Raw genomic sequence first — 22,717 nt, 5'->3', positions numbered from 1 at the left:
TGTGGTGTGAAGCGCCACGACTCACCTCCTGGAGTCGCACCAGATATGTCGCTCCTGGTCATAATTCTGCAGATAAATTATGTTCCTCTCTGGGGCAATACTGGTGGCCAGTATGTGTTACTGGCAGGATTAATGGACGTGGCAAACCCATGATTCATTATATACCTTGGAGCCACAACGCTAACTAACCACGAAGAATCCTAATCGGTAATTACTGCTAATTAGTGGGAATTAGTCCCTTAATCATATACTCGTAGCCATTCACCTGCAGAATGTGTGTTATTCAGATATCTTCTCACTTCCGAAGATCAGCCAGATTTTTAGAATTTGTAAATGGAATCAGAAATCCATTTGACCAACACTCTCTCTCTCTCTCTCTCTCTCTCTCTCTCTCTCTCTCTCTCTCTCTCTCTCTCTCTCTCTCTCTCTCTCTCTCTCTCTATCTTTCTTTCTTTCTTTTATACCATTCGCCATTTCCCGCGTTAGCGAGGTAGCGCTAAGAACAGAGGACTAGGCCTTTGAGGGAATATCCTCACCTGGCCCCCTTCTCTGTTCCTTCTTTTGGAAAATTAAAAAAAAGAAAAAAACGAGAGGGGAGGATTTCCAGCCCCCCTGCTCCCTCCCCTTTTAGTCGCCTTCTACGACACGCAGGGAATACGTGGGAAGTATTCTTTCTCGCCTATCCCCAGGGATATCTCTCTCTATGTAAGTATATATTCGAAATAACATGACATTTTGAATGACACGGTATTGACTGGTGTCACGTCGATAGAGTCAGAAACTCATTTCTGATGTTCAGTTGTAAATAGCCAAACGAGATGTAAATAACTAGCGCAGGAGGAAGGCAACACAAGTCTCTAGTTACAGTCGCCTGTGTTTTGCTGGTTCCAAAGGATGTGTTGTCTCTGCTGAGGACTTTATGACATTGCTGGCAAACTTGACGAACTGCATCACACGTCACAAGGCAACTGATCAAGAGTTATCACATTCACACCAGAGGGTAAGAAGGCAATTTTGAAAAAGGTTTTTGACTGTCGTAAACGTCGTAAGAAAACATCAGTTCTAGCAGCGGAAAGACGAATATGTTCATCATCTGTTGCATAAAGGAATACGAGTGAAATTCAGTATATGTTATACACACGTCAGGTCGGGTTCTCGTTTCTCACCATCATTCCAAGTAACATTTATAACCTCGTGAGAAACTAGTGAGCAGTTTAGCCTGAGGAAGGCAGCTCTTACTTTAACATGTTGGCTGTGAGGAAATGTAATCATAATGAAAAGCGAAGCTGAGCAGTGTGGTGCACCACGTCATTACATGGGTCGAGAGTTTGGAACACACACACTTACGTTTATACTGAATCGATACATAAGGCTTACAATGATCATAGAAGACGTACATAGAAACGTATCAAAAATGCTTCTTCATTGTCTTCACACCGTCGTACCAGATAAAGAAATTTTCTCTTTTTTCCATCTCTCATTTTCCTGACTACCTCGTATTAATCACTTGTCATTTATATCTTCATCAGGACCTGAAGGTGAAGACTAATATTTTTCCTGTTGAAGTAAAGGAAACTCGACTGAGGAAGACTTGTTCAGTGGGCTTTACAAGGGAGGATGACGACAGGGTGCCGGAGGGAGGGCTGCCGGAGGATAGGGTGCCGGAGCGAGGGCTGCCGGAGGACAGGGTGCCGGAGGGAGGGCTGCCGGAGGACAGGGTGATGACAGGGTGCCGGAGGGAGGGCTGCCGGAGGACAGGGTGCCGGAGCGAGGGCTGCCGGAGGACAGGGTGCCGGAGCGAGGGCTGCCGGAGGACAGGGTGCCGGAGGGTGTCATTAAGGCACTCAGGCAGGGAGAGGCGGAGTGGCAAGTCCAGTGGAACGCCTGATGTGATGGACGCAGTAAACTTGAGGACGAGGGTGAAGACCTGTGTCAGAGATCTTGTTGTGATGAAGTGCCCAGGATGTTTGGATGGTCTGGATGTGATGATGGGAAGGGGGTCTGCGATGAGGCCCTTGGTCTAATGATGGGAAGGATGAATGTGACGGAACTCTACGTGTGATGATGGGAAGGGGGCATCTGTAATGGTGTTCCTAGTCTAGTAATGATGATGGGAAGGGGGTTTGTGATGGGGCTCTTGGTCTGATGATGATGGGAAGGGGGTTTGTAATGGGGCCCTTATTCTGATGATGGGAAGGGCATCTGTGATGAGGAACCATGGTCTCATAACGCAAGGAATCACTGTTTGAAGATACATTATCTAAAATCTAACACCCATGTTCATCTCTGATACAGATAACCTTAATTACTTTAATTATCTTAAGATCATTTTGGACTGGTAATATTTCCTCCAGTAAAGTGTGTCAACACGTATTCATCATAGTGACTCGGGCTGTGAGTGACATCTGGTGTGGTAACAGACCAACAGACTCTACAACACCCATGGTGTCTGTGGTCTTGTATGAGTCTGCGTGACAGACACACAGACAGACAGACAGACAGACGTCTCTCCTGGTGAGGTAATATGTACGAGTGAGTCATAAAAGTCGTAATACCTACGCGCATTCACAGGAACCAAGACTCTACGTTGAGAAAAGCATTTCTTGGACCCAACTCTCACACGAATTAATTTAAATTTGTAGGTAACTTTTTCCTGTGAGTTTCAAGGAAATATTTTCCACGCTCCCACAGCCACAACAATTCTTTTTCCCACCTCACACACACACACACACACACACACACACACACGTATAAGAAATCTCACTGGAGAAAATATACACAATAGCTCTAAGCTCTCGACTGCATTTTAAGTCATTGTCAAGGACACAGAGTTAAGGTGACCGAGAGAATGTATGGACACACAAATCCCGAACTCACTCCAGCTGACAACTATAGAACTGTTGACCAGAGGACCATGGAATGGATGACCATAAATTAATTTTGAGTAGATAATTACTCGAGTTATACGATTCTAAAGACGCACTCAAAGAAACAACCAGTTACCAACCTTGTGCTAACTAAGGTCTCGTACAGCCTTGTAAACAAAAAAAGAAATGTTAAAGATGCATAACGCTTCATCCTCGTCTATCAAATTTCCAGCTTACACGGCTTCCACTTAGCATTCGTCTGGATCATCATCACCAGCCATGCCTCAGACACCCTCAGAACTCTTTCAAGAAGATAGACTCTTTACGAATTCGTTTAGGAAGACTTTTAGGGTAAGGAGGGGAAACCAGCTCATTCATAAGGTGGTTCCAACACTCTTTTATCTGGTAGAATTCCCTCCATTACCGCCCACCTCGCGCCATTAAGGCTCATGTAGGACTCATTACTCAGCCCAGGGGAATCAGATGTGCAGATGCCTGGCGCGAATAATGACGCCATAACTGTTTCTCAAAGACATTATGGTTCTCTCGTTAGCGGGGGCGGAGGCCTGAGCTTCACTGGCTCAGACGACAGAGGTGAAGAGACTGAGACTCAGCTGGTTCAGACGACAGAGGTGGAGTGAGTGGGACTCACTGGTTCAGACAAGAGAGGTGGAGTGAGTGGGACTCACTGGTTCAGACAAGAGAGGTGGAGTGAGTGGGACTCACTGTTCAGGCAAGAGAGGTGGAGTGAGTGGGACTCACTGTTTCAGACATGAGAGGTGGGGTAACTGAGACTCACTGGTTCAGAAAACGAAGATACGAGACAAGAGGATCTGCCTCAGATAATCCAGAGAACTAGTGGGGCCATCATATATATATATATATATATATATATATATATATATATATATATATATATATATATATATATATATATATATATATATATATATATATATATATATATCTAGTATGTCGATCAGCCTCAAGGGAGGGATAAACAGTTGGGATGACTGAGGGCCAAATAACACGCCCAGGATTCGAACCTGGGTGGATCCTTGAGGGGAAATCACATTCAGAAAATCTAGCCTTTGCACCACGGACGCCCACATTATCAAGAGAAGAGAAACCCTCATGTATGGTATTAACTGTCCATTATGCATCTACCATGCTGAAGGTTGGTTGGGTGGAGGGAGGCGGAGGGGTTAATATGTCTGCCAGCCCTTTCCACGTTCAAGGCAACGCCACTCGCCAACGCTGGGTGATGTAAGACGCTAAACGACGAGGTTTTCGCCCGAAATGTTCAACTCAGGACGGGAAATGGCTTCATATCCAAGAGACGACGCTGGTGTACCCTCATTTTCAGCATGACCGTGAGGCCAGCCTTCTGGGAGAATTGCCAGTTAGCGTGCACATGATTAGGTTAAGACCTCAGACCACTTCAGGCACGAGTGGTTTCATGAGGTCTCTCCTACCTCTCTCTCTCTCTCTCTCTCTCTCTCTCTCTCTCTCTCTCTCTCTCTCTCTCTCTCTCTCTCTCTCTCTCTCTCTCTCTCTCATCCCTCGGCTGTTGGATGGGAAGGTTAAGTACATTTTCCCAGGGAAATATTCGTATGATTATATTGTTATAGTCACGATAATGGCCTGCCTTAGTGCCTCTAGGCTACATGGTTGGTCATCAGCGAGAGGAAGAGACAACTTCATGTGATCTACCGAGTTAAACGTACGTTTGGCTGAAGTTTTTAGGGGGCCGGGGTTAGGTAGAGAAGTTCAGCAGGGGTCTGTCTGTCTACTGCTGGTGTCGCCTGGAGAACACAGACAGCGACTCCGTCTCTCTCTCTCCGTCTCTCTCTCTCTCTCTCTCTCTCTCTCTCTCTCTCTCTCTCTCTCTCTCTCTCTCTCTCTCTCTCTCTCTCTCTGGCCTTCAGCCACGTGATATCCTGACATCCTAAGGCATGGGTTCCGCTCGGACATTCACTGACTGTGAATGTCTTCACTCCGAGAGAAGGAAAGAAGAAAGAAAAGAAATTAGTGTTGTATAATACCTCACTTATCACGAAAGGTTCAATGGCTATATATATTACACCTTTCTAAACTACGTTTAATCTACCCTACAAAGAACCTACTAAAGAAAACGGGTTTCCATTTACAGTTTAGATAAACATGTCAACGTCAGGGAATTCAGTCTTGTGTGTTGAGATTCATCATCTAGTTCGATTGCTTTCCACTAATTCCTTCTCATCTATCAAAGACACGTTCAGGCAACTCCCTCCCTCAGTGGCCATCATTTGACCAGACACATCAAACTTTCTCGACTCCCAAGCAATTATCTTTTCAATTCTCAAACCTCTACTAACCTACCACCCCCCCATCCTAACCCTTAAGTCTAATGCCTCCACACACACACACACACACACACACACACACACACACACACACACACACACACACACACACACACACACACACACACCACCTCCTCTCCTTCGATTTAATTACTTTCCTGGTGATCAAGAGGGGGTCTCGCTCAGCTCTTACAGGAGGAGAGAAAGCAAGAGAGAGAGAGAGAGAGAGAGAGAGAGAGAGAGAGAGAGAGAGAGAGAGAGAGAGAGAGAGAGAGAGAGAGAGAGAGAGAGAGAGAGAGAATTAAACTTATGTGGTAAATGAACAGGAATGTGTAAATGGATATTGTATCATTATCTACGGGGGAAGAGTAGAAGGTGTGATTGCTTATTTCTCCAGCACCTGACGAGAGATGAAAGAGACTTTACATAGTTTCCCTGTAAAAGTCTGTAAGCTACCCTGGTCATCTCTGATGGAATACAATGTGTACATATTACACAGAGTTCAATGCCCTTCACGCCTGGTGCTCGTTAGCATCAGAAACAAAAGAACAGTGGTGTAAAAGCATACACCTGATCCCTAATATACTGAAACTAGAATTTACCATCCCCAGATAAGCCCTACAGTCTACTTCATGGTGGATCCTGGACGATTGAAATGCCATGGTCCAGCCCAGAGACAACGCGTCGCCTCCCATGTACCATATCGATCCAGTTCATTCTTTCGCATTTTATGCCTCCCGCCCTTCCTGAATGTCCTTGTCCCGACAACCGACAACTTCCATCCTCAATCCTTTCTTCTCTTACTCAGTTTCATCTCTTGCTCCGTCTCCCTCCATTTCTTACACACACGTACTTCCTGTCAGTTCTTTCTTCTCTCATCCTATCCACAATGCCACGCCATGTCAGTAAACCCGGGTCGTTTCCCGCATTCACACCCTCCTCTCTCTCTCTCTCTCTCTCTCTCTCTCTCTCTCTCTCTCTCTCTCTCTCTCTCTCTCTCTCTCTCTCTCTCTCTCTCTCTCTCTCTCTCTCTCTCTCTCTCTCTGCCATTCCTCACACCGTCGAACCACCTTCAAAAGCCACACCTCGTCCCCAGGCTTACCATTTCCACCACATCTAACCCCCCCTTCCTTCATCTAGCATGTAATGACACATCCATACAACCCTCTAGGGGTTTGATAACTATATACCCTGCTGTAAACTACCAGACCTAGCAGTAAACTACCAGACCTAGCAGTAAACTACCAGACCTAGCAGTAAACTATAGACCAGTAAACTACAGAGCTCTGCTAAGTACTGCCCTGCCTCTGTGTACAAAGAGACTGGGAGAAATAGGATGACTGCTATATTATGTTTGCAGGTGATACAATAAGACATCCTGCCCTGGACACACACACACACACACACACACACACACACACACACGGCCTCAGTCCTCACGTGGGGCATTATAGGCTTAACCCCAGCTGCTCACTTCTCACCTCGTAGTTCGTCTGACCCATGTCAACCATACCCTCACCAGACCTGCTAATTAGGAGGCTCTTAAGACACCCCAAGTGTGGTCAGGTTGACCCTGTCAGCCTCTGGAGCACAAGGTTGTGACCCTTGAGCACGATGGCATGATCCTTGTATCTTATGGTTGTAATTAAGAAGAACGTCTGTTGTATTGACCAAACACGCCTTCCCTGTGACGTAGGATATAGTTAGCTTGTGACGGAGACTATAACTAGCTAGTGACGTAGGATATAGTTAGCTTGTGAAGGAGACTATAACTAGCTAGTAACGAAGGATATAGTTAGCTAGTGACGGAGAATATAACTAGCTAGTGACGTAGGATATAGTTAGCTTGTGAAGGAGACTATAACTAGCTAGTGACGTAGGATATAGTTAGCTTGTGAAGGAGACTATAACTAGCTAGTGACGAAGGATATAGTTAGCTAGTGACGGAGAGAATATAACTAGCTAGTGACGTAGGATATAGTGAGCTAGTGACGGAGGATATAGCTAGCCACTGACATAGGATATAGCTATTTAGTGAGGTAGGAATTCTAACCAGCCAGTGTAAACATGACTGAAGCGGTGTTGCAAACTGAATGAAGCGGTGTTGCACACATTATGCATCCCATGATGAAATCTCTGGTCATTATATATTTTGTAGTGATTAGCTGTGTGATGAGAGGCTTTTAGCTTCATAAAGAGAAGGGTAGTTCATCCTGATCCCACTCGGCTTCAAATTCTACAAAAAAATAGAGAAATAAAGTGAAAAGTAACAGGAACTATGTAGATAACAGGTTGCACTATAGCATTTTCTGCACATGAATCGCTCAATGGGTTGTTGATAAGGCCAATATCCCACTGGTATCTAAAGCTTAATGAGTTAAAAGGCAGCCATAATTCACCCTCGCTCGATTTGATAGCGTGGAGGAAAAAAAATATGGCCACGATTTTAATGACATTGTACAACAATACGTGTGTAAACTGTACTTGACATTTCTCATGAGTTTACATAACAGGGGGATCTCGTTCAACTGTAGCCTCTGCAACGTATTGAGTTTACGAGTGTGTATATATGATAGGTATATCAAGTTATATCTCCGTCTGTTGTGAGGGATACGTATGTAAATGTACATAATGTTATACCATTACACGTACTGGTTAGATTCAGTGGTTCTTTATAGGAGGGTAGTAGCTCCAGGCACTGCAGGGAGGGAGACAGACCAGACCACCCCCCTTAACCCTTAGTGAATACAACCAGTGCTGGTGCTAACCTCAGACTTAATCAAGGTTTATGGCAACTCACAAGATCATATTTCCCTTGCAAGACCCCCTGTTGGTGAAGATGGTGATGGGATCAGGATCGAGTAGTCTGTCTACTGCCAGTGTCGTGTCGTGTGTGATTTTACTCTCATATTCTTACTCGTATATTCTCTCATTTAGATGATGTTAACACCTCCAGGTCCTAATGGCCTTGAGAAGAACGTAAGTCTCGTGTATGTATGTGTGTGTGTGACCAAAATGCGTCCAGGTATTACATACCTGACTTAGGCAAGTGTGTGCGTAAAAGCGTCCAGGTTTATATACTTGACTTAGGCTAGTGTGTGTGTGTGTGTGTGTGTGTGTGTGTGTGTGTGTGTGTGTATGTTTGTGTGTTTTATGGGAATGAATTTGGGTGGCGTGGTTGGGGTGCTGAACCAGGTAAAAGGAAGAGAAATAAATACGTGATCATCAATTGGTCTCTCATATTCAAAGGTGGGAGGGAGTGGAGGGGTGATTGTGGATGGGGGATGGTTCATGAAGAGAGATCATGAGATATGGTGAAGAAATCATCATATCTGAAGGGAAATATTAGTAACGATGAGAACTATGGAATGATGGTAGGTGACTGGATCTATCAACAAACCATTCATATGGTCATGAAATAGACCAAGTTTACACGAAGTAGAGGACTGATGATAAACATTTATGGCTTCGTGATAAATGATAAGGGGAGGAAGAGGAAGGAAGGAAGAGAGAGAAAGGTGGGGAGAAGAAGGGAAGGGGAGCAAGGGGGGTTAGTGAACCGTATGATGATGGTGGAAAAAAAAAAGAGAGATGAAGTATGGTCGAAGCATGACAAGGGTCGTTGTGGGAATTGATAAATCACTTGTTGGTGTGTTGACTTTGGTCTTTGGCTGCGGGATAGTAACATGGAGAGAGAGAGAGAGAGAGAGAGAGAGAGAGAGAGAGAGAGAGAGAGAGAGAGAGAGAGAGAGAGAGAGAGAGAGAGAAATGCCCTCTTACTCACAAGTACTTACGGCAATATTATGCTAAAAAAGGCCAAGCCAGCGAGTAGCACTCACCGCGGGAAGAATCCCGAATTAAGAAAGTTACGAAGAACGAGTCTTGTTCATCACTTGTTGTCAAGAGTTATGTGTGAGATGGAAAGACTGCATGTTTGTGGACCAAATACGAACACCCCCAAATGTGGGTAAGGACGAGGACAAAGAAGTGACTCTAGACAGCCACTGAAACGCTGGCCCACTACGCATTCATCACTAACTTCCCCTTCATACCCAAGATGGTCGGGAGGAGGGAGGGTGTGTAATGCCAGTATTATATTTCCCTCATCGCTGACTGTCTACAGGAGAGACTCTACAGGTCAAGTCTTATCTTCGAGGACAGTCGAGAAACCCGTCACACACCACCACCACCACTACCTCTTAGGCTGACTCAGACAGACCACATCACCAGGACCAGGTGTAGCGACCTCCCTACAGGCATGACGTACACAAAGTCGTATTACTCACGCTCTTGTTGCCTAGGTTGTGGACGAGGCAGTGGAGGTAGGCGGCGGTGCCCGTCAAGCCAGACACGTTAGTGGGAGCAGCTCTGTCGAACTTGGGGACTGGAGGCTTGGAAGAGGCCTCCGCGTCGCTGGGGGTCAGGTCTAGTAGGGGCTCGATGGGCTGTACAGGGCTGTTGCTGCTGCCACTGGCTCCAACACTACTGCTGCTGCTCCTGCTCCTCCGCTGACCCAGGAGCAGCGGCTTCTCCAAGTGTGATATGTAAGTGTACGGCGTCTCTGGCGTCGATATGGAGACCATGTATGCTCCTGCGTGACAAGGTAGAAATACTGATTAGCTTGAGTGTCTGTGGTTAAAACGTGTACATAAGTGTATGCCTATTGTATACACACACACACACACACACACACACACACACACACACACACACACACACACACATAAACACTATATATATACCTTCCCTTATGTTACCCATTTTCTTACCATGCTCAGTCGAACTTGAACTGTCTTCAGCTGTCTGGCCCGACAGCCCCAGCTGTCTCCAGCTGTCTGGCCTCTGAACCTTGAAGCCCCTGAGCCATTTATCTCCGTTGCCAACCACAACCCCGCCTCTGGCCCAGTTCTCTCCCCACGATATGCTGTGTGGGACGCACTCCACGACGCCGCTGCTGTCACCAGCATACATAAAAGGTTATTGTTTTTGGCAGTCGACTTTTCCCTTGCTAGTCTCTCTCTACTCTCTCTCTCTCTCTCTCTCTCTCTCTCTCTCTCTCTCTCTCTCTCTCTCTCTCTCTCTCTCTCTCTCTCTCTCTCTCTCTCTCTCTCTCTCTCTCTCTCTCTCTCTGCTTTCCCACCTTCACAAGTCTCCTTCGCCTGTGTGCCTCACCACAAACACGAAAAATGAAAGATAGAACTCAATATTCAGCCACTGGATCATCTCGTGCCTTACTCAGCTCTGGTTTAAACGTTCCATTATCCACAAACGTCCTAACTATTGCCACTGTCAGGTGGGCCTGAGTGCCACACCCTTGGCCAAGGAAGGTACCATTGACCCACAAGAGAAAGAAGGGTCATCACTGACCTACCCCAGAGATCAGGTCTTGCTTGGAGGAGTTCATATATATCATTCTGACTTCCCAGTTGAGTTATATCCCTCATATTCGAAACTAACCAACTCATTTACGATGGACGACAGTATATACTAGCATTATGTTGGCCCTGCATTACGAAATCCTTCCTGTGTATAATGGACGAGTCTTCTAGACTTATCGTAATATACCCTCGTATTATACAGACTCTGTCGTCTCATACTTTAAGGATATTCATGCTAATATAATCATGTCTCCTGAATATCTTTTTCTCATTTTTTCGGTCTTTAAGGTAGGTAGTTTAAGGGAGACTTTAAGGTCTGTAGAAGGTGGAGAGAGAGAGAGAGAGAAACTCTATGTAGGACGCCAGCAGCTTCTAGACTCTTTGCCACTGAGGAGTTTCCAGTCCCTCCAGCATCTTGGGCCTGGGCTGTGACATAGGCCCAGCTCGAGATGACCGGAGGTATAGCTATATATATCTCTCTTGACTAGTGACCCGAGGGACGGGTTTAGGTGAGGGAGGGGAAATGATTTGTCTTCCTCTCCATCGTAAGAGTTACGGTGAGGAAGAGAGCAACAGAGAAACAGAGGAAAAAAAGGAGAGAAAGAGAATAGAAATTGGATTGTAGTAGATCCTTGGGCTGAACCCAGGCGTTGTGTATCAATAATCCCCCAAGTTCGTATCCCCGTGTCCGCATCCCCGTGTGTTCGTGTCCCCTGTGTTCGTATCCTTGTGTTCGTCCGTGGAGACGCCTCTCGTAGGCTGAGAATATGCAGATCTGGTCAAACCCTATGATCATACCCCTCTCTTTTTTTGGCTGGACATCTGCAGTCGATCTGGTATCTAGACCAGACAGGGAAAGAGACTGAAACATTTGTCACTCGTATGAATTGCGAGGGGAAGACAGTGCCTCCTTCACGCCGTGCACAAGAAACATCCATCTAGGGAAGTGTTAAAGGGGGAGGGGGATGTTCTGTAACAGGTCTTGGCAGCCGTGAGGAGCAGGTCGAGGGTGTAAAGCAGCCAGGGGGAAGGGAGCCAGAGGTGAAAAAAAAATAAGTGAAACTGGAGTGGCAGGGATTCCAGAGCGGACAGCATCTATCTCATGTGTGGCTGAGCGTCAGGTGGGGGCAAGAGAATGAATGCGATGGGATGTAAGGAGGAAAACCACGTAGTAGATATATAGTCAGTCAGGCTTATATGACTCCTATACACTAGTGATAAAGTGAGATGCTATGATCAAGCTCGCTATTGGTTCAGATATGTGTACAAGGAAGCGAGACAGATTAACTCAGAATAATAATTCTAAGCTTGTGAGACATTCCAGTAATCCAGTAGAATCAGGTTCCAACACCACTGAAGATCTGACGAGTTTATCCTTCCATCTTATAAATGCTTTGACGTGTCTAACGAAATAGCACTGACCAGTTCCTTTTTTGGTTTTGGAAAGTGTGGGTTTTTACACTTCCTGGAAGACATGTGTCATTCATTTTTCATTTCTCCTTCACTTTCCATGTCTTTCGTCATAATTTCATGTTGATTGTAAGACCTGGCTGTGACCCAGACTTTAAGCAGGTAACACCTGGGAGCCCTACCCTAACTCTGGACTTCTACGAAAAGCAAAACCTTCTCTTAAGTAGTCTACAAAATACCTAACTTTCGTACTGACTTTCGTACCGACTTTTGCACTGACTTTCGTGCTGACGACTTTCGTGCTGGCTTTCGTGCTGACTTTCGTGCTGACGACTTTCGTGCTGACTTTCGTGCTGACTTTCGTGTTGGCTTTCGTGCTGACTTTCGTGCTGACTTTCGTGCTGACTTTCGTGCTGACTTTCGTGCTGACTTTCGTGCTGGCTTTCGTACTGACTTTCGTGTTGGCTTTCATGCTGACTTTTGTGTTGGCTTTCGTGCTGACTTTCGTGCTGACTTTCGTGCTGACTTTCGTGCTGGCTTTCGTGCTGACGGCTTTCGTGCTGACGACTTTCGTGCTGACGACTTTCGTGCTGGCTTTCGTGCTGACGGCTTTCATGCTGACGACTTTCGTGCTGACTTTCGTACATCTGGTGCTACGAATGAGTGCCTCAGCTCCGAATACACCAAAACCATCACCATCCTTGGCCAAGCGATGTCCATCTCCGAAGACGAACCCGCGTTCTGGAGTTATCGTTGTAGAGGGATGTCTCCACTGCAGCCACGACGCAACCCTAGACCCAATACCTCAAGGATCAGAGCTCGTGCTGTCCTGCAGTTAGTGGGGCTGATCCTGCAGATTGTGGGGCTGATCTACAGTGGTCTAAATGACTCCCAGGTGTCGAAGCTTTCTGAGAAAAGGTAATAAGTAGCGATCAGACTTGGAGAATATAAGAAGGCGATCCCTCGCTGTAATGGCGGAAAATGATCTCAAAAGAGAGAGAAATTTGGGCGAACTGTCACGATAGCTTGGGTGGCTCACTCATCCAGCCATATCATTCACGTAATGGACGATAGATAGATTATTTTTAGCCTCACACCTCCTCCGACGATATCCCACACTGGATAGATAATAGACTTATTTCAATTTGCTGGCCCTATAGTCATCATCCAATGGATCATTCAAGAGATCTTACTTCATCCTTCTCAATTGCAGGATAGACTGTGGGTTTTGCGGTAGGAAAACAGCTTGCACGTATGAACGAAGTCTTTTCGCTTGGAAGCAAGGCACAAGGTCGATGCAGACTGATTCAAGCAAAATTTTAGGAGGAAAAATTATGGAGAACTATTTACAAACCTATATTCATAGCTCACTTGCAGGAGGACAATTCGCTGTGTGATTGCATTATGTAAGGTGATTACATTATGTGATTACATTTTGTTGGGTGATTACATTATGTAATTACATTTTGTTGTGTGATTACATCATGTAATTACATTTTGTTGGGTGATTACATTATGTTATTACATTTTGTTGGGTGATTACATCATGTGATTACATTTTGTTGGGTGATTACATTATGTAATTACATTTTGTTGTGCGATTACATTATGTAATTACATTTTCTTGGTACACAGGGAATCGCTCCGTTCAGGCATGACGTCTGCTACATACGTCACGGACAAGACTCAACAGTGATGTATTGATGTACTCGCTCACCAGGACATCAATACCTTCACCATGGTCAGCATGGATAAGACTCAACAGTGATGTATTGATGTACTCGCTCACCAGGACATCAATACCTTCACCATGGTCTGAGCATCATGGCATCAATATGATAAACATCACCTGAGTTGGTCCATCAATACGTGTGGTAGTGCCACCAATAGACTGATCCACTCCTCCATCAATATGGGCCTTGAGGTACAACGCTACAAGGACGTGGAAAACAGATGTAATATAGCACTATAACCCCCCTGAGATCATGAATCGTACAATAGGATGATAGTATCGTGAGGGATGGCCATGTTGGAACAATATGGCCAATACTGACGACACAAGGGCAGAAATATGGCCACCAGCCAGTTGTATTTGAGCTACCCAATATGGCAGAGCATTAATAGAACAATATGTCCTCCCTGGTTAAAAAAGACAATACGGACGCCAAAGCCACCAATATGGCAACGTCACATATACCTGACCATTTAAAGAAAAAGTTAGTTTTAGATATATAATCACCGTCCAAAAGAGATTTAGGTCGTCAATGTGGCCAGCACGGGTAGAATATATTTATAAAATGGCCACAATTAGCTCGAGAATATGTTCTTCAGGATGAAGGCCGATGCGACAATATGAGCCGCCAAAGACAACATTGTGTTTATCATTAGCCCTTGCACTGGGTGTGGCCTAATGGTGCTCCAGGACGAGGCTTGACAACCCCCTTATTATGTCATTAACTGCTGACGAGATCACAGGAGGGTCATTATGTCTCGTGAGGACGCCGTTGACTGCACTGTGGCCTCTCCTCCTTCATCCTCTAGTGTCGCGGTCGAGGACGCACAAGAACAAACCCACCCCTCACCTTTACTAGTGATATTCCATGCTATAGGATGCAGTCTGGGGGAGGAGAAATATGGGTCTGGATGGACTGCAGTCGACCAGTCTAGGGGGAGGAGGAATATGGGTCTGGATGGACTGCAGTCGACCAGTCTAGGGGGAGGAGGAATATGGGTCTGGATGGACTGCAGTCGACCAGTCTAGGGGGAGGAGGAATATGGGTCTGGGAGAACCACAGTCGACCAGTCTGAGGGAGGACTATGGTTCTGCACGGACCACAGTCGACCAGTTTGGAGGGGGGGGATATGGGTCTGGAAGGACTACAGTCGACCAGTCTGGGGGTGGGGGAATATGGTTCTGCACGGACCACAGTAAACCAGTTTGGGGGAGGAATATGGTTCTAGACAGACCAAATCAAACCAGTCTGGGGAGGAGGAATATGGTTCTGCACGGACCACACTCGACCAGTCTGAGGGAGGAATATGGGTTCTGCACGGACCACAGTAGACCAGTTCTGGGGAGGAGGAATATGGTTCTGCACGGACCACAGTCGACCAGTCTGAGGGAGGAGGAATATGGTTCTGCACGGACCACAGTCGACCAGTCTGGGGGAGGAATATGGGTCTGGACGGACCACAGTCGACCAGTCTGAGGGAGGAGTATGGATCTGGACGGACTTCAACAAATCATGGCAGAGTAAGGGCGGAAGATCTGCTCCTGCAGCTGTTGTTGTGTGTGGGTCACACTTTACACTCCAGTATATACCAAGGAGATAACTGATGTGTGAGAAGCCTGGGAGTATATGTAATAAATGTGTGTTACGATTACTACATGTGTGTTACAAGGAGAGAGTTTTACACTCGTGTTGCCCCGTGTCTCTTAACCGTGTATATACAGACCATGACATTACTTCTATGTATGTATGCACACACACACACGCACACACACACACACACACCTTCGCCTATGTGAAGTACTCTGTGTGTGTGTATGTGTGTGTGTGTGTGTGTGTGTTTGTGTGTGTGTGTGTATTCACGGGAAAGTGTTGTTTTTATTACCCAGTTATCTTTTTCCAGTAACTCATTTGTAAAGTATAGAGGGGAGTTCTACATTCATTAGGTCCCAGTTCTCTAACATTCTCCATCATATAACTGTCTACTCCTGTCTATTCCTTCGGCATTCACAGTTCTTGAGCATTATCTAATCATATGACTTCATAATAATCTTGTGTTAACCATTAGTACTCACAGTTTCTTAGCAATTTTTTCGCAGGGCTATTCTATGAAAAATTATCACACTGGGTAAGAGATCTGAAGGCCGTAAACAAGTCACCCCTTACTCTTCATTCTTCCATGAAATTCAATTCTCATATTTCGAGTAGCATCCTTGTTTACTTTCTTTGATCTTTTTCTTTCAGTTCACTGTGGTTCTTGAACAGTGCTGACCAAACGTAGGGAGAATGTTCAAGTTTTGGGCTGATGAAGGATGTGAAATAGATTGGGCTGAATATTTCGCTGAATATTTCCTTGATTCGTGTGCACGGGCTGATGAAGGATGTGAAATAGATTGGGCTGAATATTTCGCTGAATATTTCCTTGATTCATGTGCACAGCCATCCTATATTGCCAGAGGCTTTCTGGCAAACGTGGAAAACTTGGTCACCCACCCTTATATTTTGTTTAGAGTTCACTTTCTCTTAGAATTTTAAAGACGTTTCTCGCACATGACCCCACCTTTCCCTAAATCAATGTTGCCTTTCAATCACAGTTTCTCCTTTTAAAGTAATCATTCAATCATCAGTTTCTCCTTTTAAAGTAATCATCCAATCATCAGTTACTCCTTTTAAAGTAATCATTTAATCATCAGTTTCTCCTTTTAAAGTAATCATTCAATCATCAGTTTCTCCTTTTAAAGTAATCATTTAATCATCAGTTTCTCCTTTTAAAGTAATCATTTAATCATCAGTTTCTCCTTTTAAAGTAATCATTCAATCATCAGTTTCTCCTTTTAAAGTAATCATCCAATCATCAGTTACTCCTTTTAAAGTAATCATTCAATCATCAGTTTCTCCTTTTAAAGTAATCATTTAATCATCAGTTTCTCCTTTTAAAGTAATCATTTAATCATCAGTTTCTCCTTTTAAAGTAATCATTCAATCATCAGTTTCTCCTTTTAAAGTAATCATCCAATCATCAGTTACTCCTTTTAAAGTAATCATTCAATCATCAGTTTCTCCTTTTAAAGTAATCATTTAATCATCAGTTTCTCCTTTTAAAGTAATCATTCAATCATCAGTTTCTCCTTTTAAAGTAATCATTTAATCATCAGTTTCTCCTTTTAAAGTAATCATTCAATCATCAGTTTCTCCTTTTAAAGTAATCATTCAATCATCAGTTTCTCCTTTTAAAGTAATCATTTAATCATCAGTTTCTTTTAAAGTAATCATTCAATCACCAGTTTCTTCTTTTAAAGTAATCATCTAATCATCAGTTTCTCCTTTAAAAGTAATCATTCGTCTAATTTCTAATTATCTTTTCCTTTTTCTTTCTTTCCTCACCACCTCCGCCAGGCCAGAGAAGCCAGTCTGCAGTTCAGTGCAATTTTTCTCGTCCACTTTATTAATAGATTTATAGGTTTATTTACCATCATCTAACTCTTTGGCGTTCCTACAACGCCATATTGAACAATATATCAAGCGACATGTCAAGTGTAACTGCAAATTTCTTCGGGTCATATGGAGAAAATTCTTCACTTAGCTGTTCAGCTTCGTATGGCTGAAACCCCCTTTAGTAATCTGTTCATTTCTGTTTTCTTTAAGCATTTCCTTTGGTTTCCAAGACCTGATTCCAGTTCCATCTCTTTGGTATTAGGGCTAGAGCGACTTCGACTCTTAAAACACTTCTAAGCTTGCCATTCACCTCTCTGCTTATTCTTTGCCTCATTCTTTCCAACATCCCCTCCTGTTCCCCTTTGCCTAATTAACTGCTCTTTAACGGGGAATCTAACCCTGTTGAATGTATGAAAAAGTATTCGATTATCTTGTGCTTTGTCTCCAACACTGTTTACAAAGGTTCTCTGATCCTCCTTTCTAATCTTACTCGTTGCCAGTTCTACGATCCTTTCCATATGTTTAGTGACCATACCGTCACCTATAGGTCGTCCATAGTACATTAGAGAGGACGAAGGCCAGACCCGTCGTGTCAAGGAAATTATAAGAGAAGTGGTGAGGAGGAAGCCAAGATGATTCGTCGTCGTCTTTTTCAAGTTCTTTCCATTCTGTCTCTCCATTTTCTAAGCATGCAGCTTGGGGTTAAATACGGTCTTACTCCTACATAGTTGAATTCATAGAACTTTTCTTAACCAATAGTTCTGTGATCAGGATACGTGGACCCCCATTTCCCTATTCATGGTCTCCAATAGATAGCTAAATTTTCTGCAGTTTACACGATCATATCTCCTCTTTGAGCCCAATTTGCCCTTTGATCTCTCTCTCTCTCTCTCTCTCTCTCTCTCTCTCTCTCTCTCTCTCTCTCTCTCTCTCTCTCTCTCTCTCTCTCTCTCTCTCTCTCTCTCTCTCTCTCTCTCTCTCTCTCTCTCTCTCTCTCTCTCTCTCTCTCTCTCTCTCTCTCTCTCTCTCTCTGTGTGCCTTTGCTTACACTATGATTAAACACAGGCACTACACAATCACGCTTTTTTTTTAGAAACTGGAATATCACACAGGATATTCTCAAAATCCGATGATACTGTTGGATAAAGACGTGTTTTAGGAATGACGATGTGTTTATTGAGGAGCCTGTGTCTTCACCCTCAGTTCCAAGAGACTTGAAAAACTCTCTCCTAGTCTGTCTCTTTATGAATGAGGTTTCCTCTATATGAGATCTTCACTATCTCTGAGAGATATGAGCGTCTCGTTGCTCTTAATACTAACCCGTTGGTTACCTCATGGTTATCATGGTATATATACATCATCAACACCAGCAGGCAGTCCTCTCTCTCGTTATGTGACGCCAGGGTGATCAATCGATCAATATTTTCTGAAACGATATTGAATAGGAGGGATGATACCCCTCTTGCTTTGATTAATATGTCCCTCCTTGCAATTGTTTATCTTTATAGATGTGTGTGTGTGTGTGTGTGTGTGTGTGTGTGTGTGTGTGTGTGTGTGTGTGTCTGTGTGTCTGTGTGTGTTGCTAGATATGTTATGAAATCCTTTGTTTTCCTTTTCGGCCATTTTCCAAGGACTAAAAAATGCGAGGGTTGTCAGCGCTAATTTTATTACCTCCATAAAGAGAACGAACACTGAACCATAACCATAAGGCTACACACATAACGCACATATGTATATGTATATATATTTTTTTTTCACCTGAATTTTAGCTTTTTTATGACTAGTAATTTCTTGGAACTGTTGTAAAAACGAATAATATATTTCAAAACATACACTTCCCATATCTTTTAAGATATCTTCCAAAATTCTTGGGATAGAAATAAAACCTTATTAAGAAGTATATATATATATATAAATTCCTGGGGATACGGGAGAAAGAATACTTCCCACGTATTCCCTGCGTGTCGTGGAAGGCGACTAAAAGGGGAGGGAGCGGGGGGCTGGAAATCCTCCCCTCTCGTTTTTAATTTTCCAAAAGAAGGAACAGAGAAGGGAGTCAAGAGAGGATATTCCCTCAGAGTTTAGTCCTCTTTTCTTAACGCTACCTCGCTACTGCGGGAAATGGCGAATCGTATATATATATATATATATATATATATATATATATATATATATATATATATATATATATATATATATATATATATATATATATATATATATATATATATATATATATATATATATATATATATATATATGAGATCTGTTTGTCTTTAGGGAAAGAAGCAAATATGCCTCATTCAGTACCATCAGGGTACGTGGGCGTAGTGGAAGCTCAGTCCCACTGAGAATAGCAAAACAAAAAAACATAGGATAAACTACAGCTTCATTTTACCACGAAGCGTAAGTGTTTCACAACGACTAACATCCCGTCAGGTTCTGATCGTCTATCGTTCACCAAGTCCCTTGATCAAATCTATTGCAGCGATTCCCCTTCCCCACACTCGTTCATCCGAGCATCACTGTGCGCTAATCCCGTTAAGACCCAGTTATCGATAGTATAAACAAGCCACTAGCGGGAAAATTACAGGGAGGCGAACCCCAGTACACACTATATCAGTTTTCCAATTATGCATCCCCTGAACTCGGTCATCTGCGCCGCCCTGAACCGATAAAAGGAGCATGTTTATTGGTGGCGACCCAGACCACCCAACCCCACCTCCCCACCTCCCTAATCTGCCGTAAGTAATGAGGGTCTGGCTACATGGTTCATGGCCTAGGATCCCCTCATGATCCTTACGTGGTGAGGGTCTGGCTACATGTCTCGTGTCCTAGGACCCCTCATGATTCTTACGTGGTGAGGGGTCTGGCTACATGCTTCGTGTACTGGCATCCCTCATGAATCCTATGTAGTGAGGGTCTGGCTACATGTCTCGTGTCCTAGGACCCCTCATGATCCTTACGTGGTGAGGGTCTGGCTACATGTCTCGTGTCCTAGGACCCCTCATGATCCTTACGTGGTGAGGGTCTGGCTACATGGTTCATGGCCTAGGATCTCTCATGATCCTTACGTGGTGAGGGTCTGGCTACATGCATCGTGTACTAGGACCCCTCATGAATCTTATGTAGTGAGGGTCTGGTTACATGTCTCGTGTCCTAGGATTCCCTCATGATCCTCACGTGAAGGGTCTGGCTACATGCTTCATGGCCTAGGATCTCTCATGATCCTCACGTGAAGGGTCTGGCTACATGCTTCATGGCCTAGGACCCCTCATGATCCTTACGTGGTGAGGGTCTGGCTACATGTCTCGTGTCCTAGGATTCCCTCATGATCCTCACGGAGTAAGGGTCTGGCTACATGTCTCGTGTCACAGGACTCCTCATGAACCTCATGTAGTTAGGAGTATGGCCTCACATTTCGTGCTCTACGCCCCTCATCAGTCACATGTCGAGAGTAAGCGGGTATGATTCGAAAGGCATTCTGGGCCAAGAGTTTTGGGGAAAAATATGTTGAAGTTAGATGAATGTAAGACTGAGGGGTGGAAGTTTGAGGGATGCCAGGCTAAAGAAGTTTGAAGGATATCAGGCTGGAGACACTGGCAGGATGACAGGCTTGGGACCTTGATAGGATATCAGGCTTAGGACGATTTCAGGATTTCAGGCTAAGGGGGGGCGAGCACTAGAGAGGCACCCTGACTACACATTGCAACTATTTTTTCGTACGAAGCTTCATGTTTATTCGAACAAAGGCATGATGAAGCTGACAGAACGAACGGTGGAAAGTCGAGAATATATTCAGAGAAAAGATTTATTCTCCAGGGAAATTAAAGAGGAGACTGGACGGGGAGAAAAGAATAAATCGCATTTTCAAATCTACTTAGGTTCTCGATTCGAACGGGGTTCGAACGGGGTTCGAACTTAGAAGACGGGGCGCATTTCGGCGAAAGCCATTGTCTGCAGGAGCCAGCCCTAAGAGAATACATCTAACACCTAATTGGGTTGTTTTCCCGGATATTTCTCCTTGATTTTGACCCTAAAATCCTTGTCTCCATGAAATGAAAAGAATATGGCAAGGATCATCTGAATGAAGAGACAGACTCGAAGCTTCAGAAGCTCACATCTGAGGTGGTTCTGAGTGGGTTCTAACAAGACCACAGTGGAGTGTAGCATGTTTATGTATACTACTCCCTCACATTTGCCTCATTACGTCCCATAATCCACCCAGATTACACCATTTAAGCTTATGGACCAGTACAATGACGTAGGCAGTGAACAGTTCTTCGAAAGAGGCCAAGACAGAACAACTAGAGGCCATAACATGTGATTAAACAAGAAACTTGTTAGAAAGGATATAATGAAGTAGTTCTATGATATACGAACATTGAATGAGTATTATATACACTGAGTTATGAAATTTTCAATGTGAATTGCAGACAGAAATTTCTATAGTCATATGACAGAAGGTTCGTTAAGATGGAGTCTCCTTCACTGTACAATACACATGGTTGATTACACACACACACACACACACACACACACACACACACACACACACACACACACACACACACACACATACACACACAAACAAACATATACCTATATGCACAAACACATACATAGACACATACATGCATAACTACACAAGTGCACACAAACACATTCATAACGTGACTGTAAACAAACTTTGAGTCTAAACGCACCACTGAAACCCTGCTAACTCGCTCACACAAACCACAGCGAGAGGGTGAGGGAGGCTGGTTGCGAATTGTTGGCCCCTCACATTCTCTGGGTTTCCTTGATCATCTCGACACAGGACGAACAGCAGCTTAATTTCCTGATTCTGATTCTAATGAGAAAACTTCTGGACCCAGAACTGCAGCCGTGTTGACAAAATCGTAAAGAAAATGGCAACAAAGTTATAATGATGGAGGATTTTAGGTGGTATGACATACACCTGTGTGAGAGAGAGAGAGAGAGAGAGAGAGAGAGAGAGAGAGAGAGAGAGAGAGAGAGAGAGAGAGAGAGAGAGAGAGAGAGAGAGAGAGAGAATGTGTGTGTGTGTGTGTGTGGGTGTGTGTGTGTGTGTGTGTGTGTGTATGCGAATATATGAATGAAAAATCCAGAAAAAAGTATACACACATACACACACACACACACATGTTTATGTATATATATATATATATATATATATATATATATATATATATATATGTACATAATTTGAGAAAAAGGACCAATACATATAACAGTTGGCATTACTTGTAACTATATCCATTTAGATGTTGATCATTTTACATTATAATCACATTTTGTTATAATGCTATTCTTCACTGCCTCACTTTTCGAATATTTCATCAATATGACGACAAGGTGAAATCGAGTCTTGGAGATTCAGCAATACCATTGTGCGGAAGTGGACGTAGGAATGCGTGGCTCAATGTGGAGGAAAACTGGCAATGTCAGAGTTCACTAAACATTTTGATAGATCCCTCAGCCAGTTCCTGGAAAGCAGCCAAAGGAAGACGGCAGAGCAGCAGCAGCAGCAG

General features: G+C 44.0%; 1 protein-coding gene across 1 annotated transcript in view; it reads right to left on the bottom strand.

Moving 5' to 3' along the window:
* Positions 1-22,717, bottom strand: part of LOC139756619 (zwei Ig domain protein zig-8-like) — a 58,692-nt gene that overhangs the window by 17,925 nt on the left and 18,050 nt on the right. The window contains exon 2 of the mRNA XM_071676274.1: positions 9,499-9,803. Coding sequence (XP_071532375.1) covers positions 9,499-9,803 — 305 coding nt within the window. The remainder of the gene's footprint in view (positions 1-9,498; positions 9,804-22,717) is intronic.

Source organism: Panulirus ornatus, chromosome 22, assembly GCF_036320965.1.
Source record: "Panulirus ornatus isolate Po-2019 chromosome 22, ASM3632096v1, whole genome shotgun sequence".
NCBI classification, from domain to species: Eukaryota; Metazoa; Arthropoda; class Malacostraca; order Decapoda; family Palinuridae; genus Panulirus; species Panulirus ornatus.
Note: the sequence above shows the minus strand (reverse complement) of the source record. Positions and strands in the feature narration are given on the sequence as shown.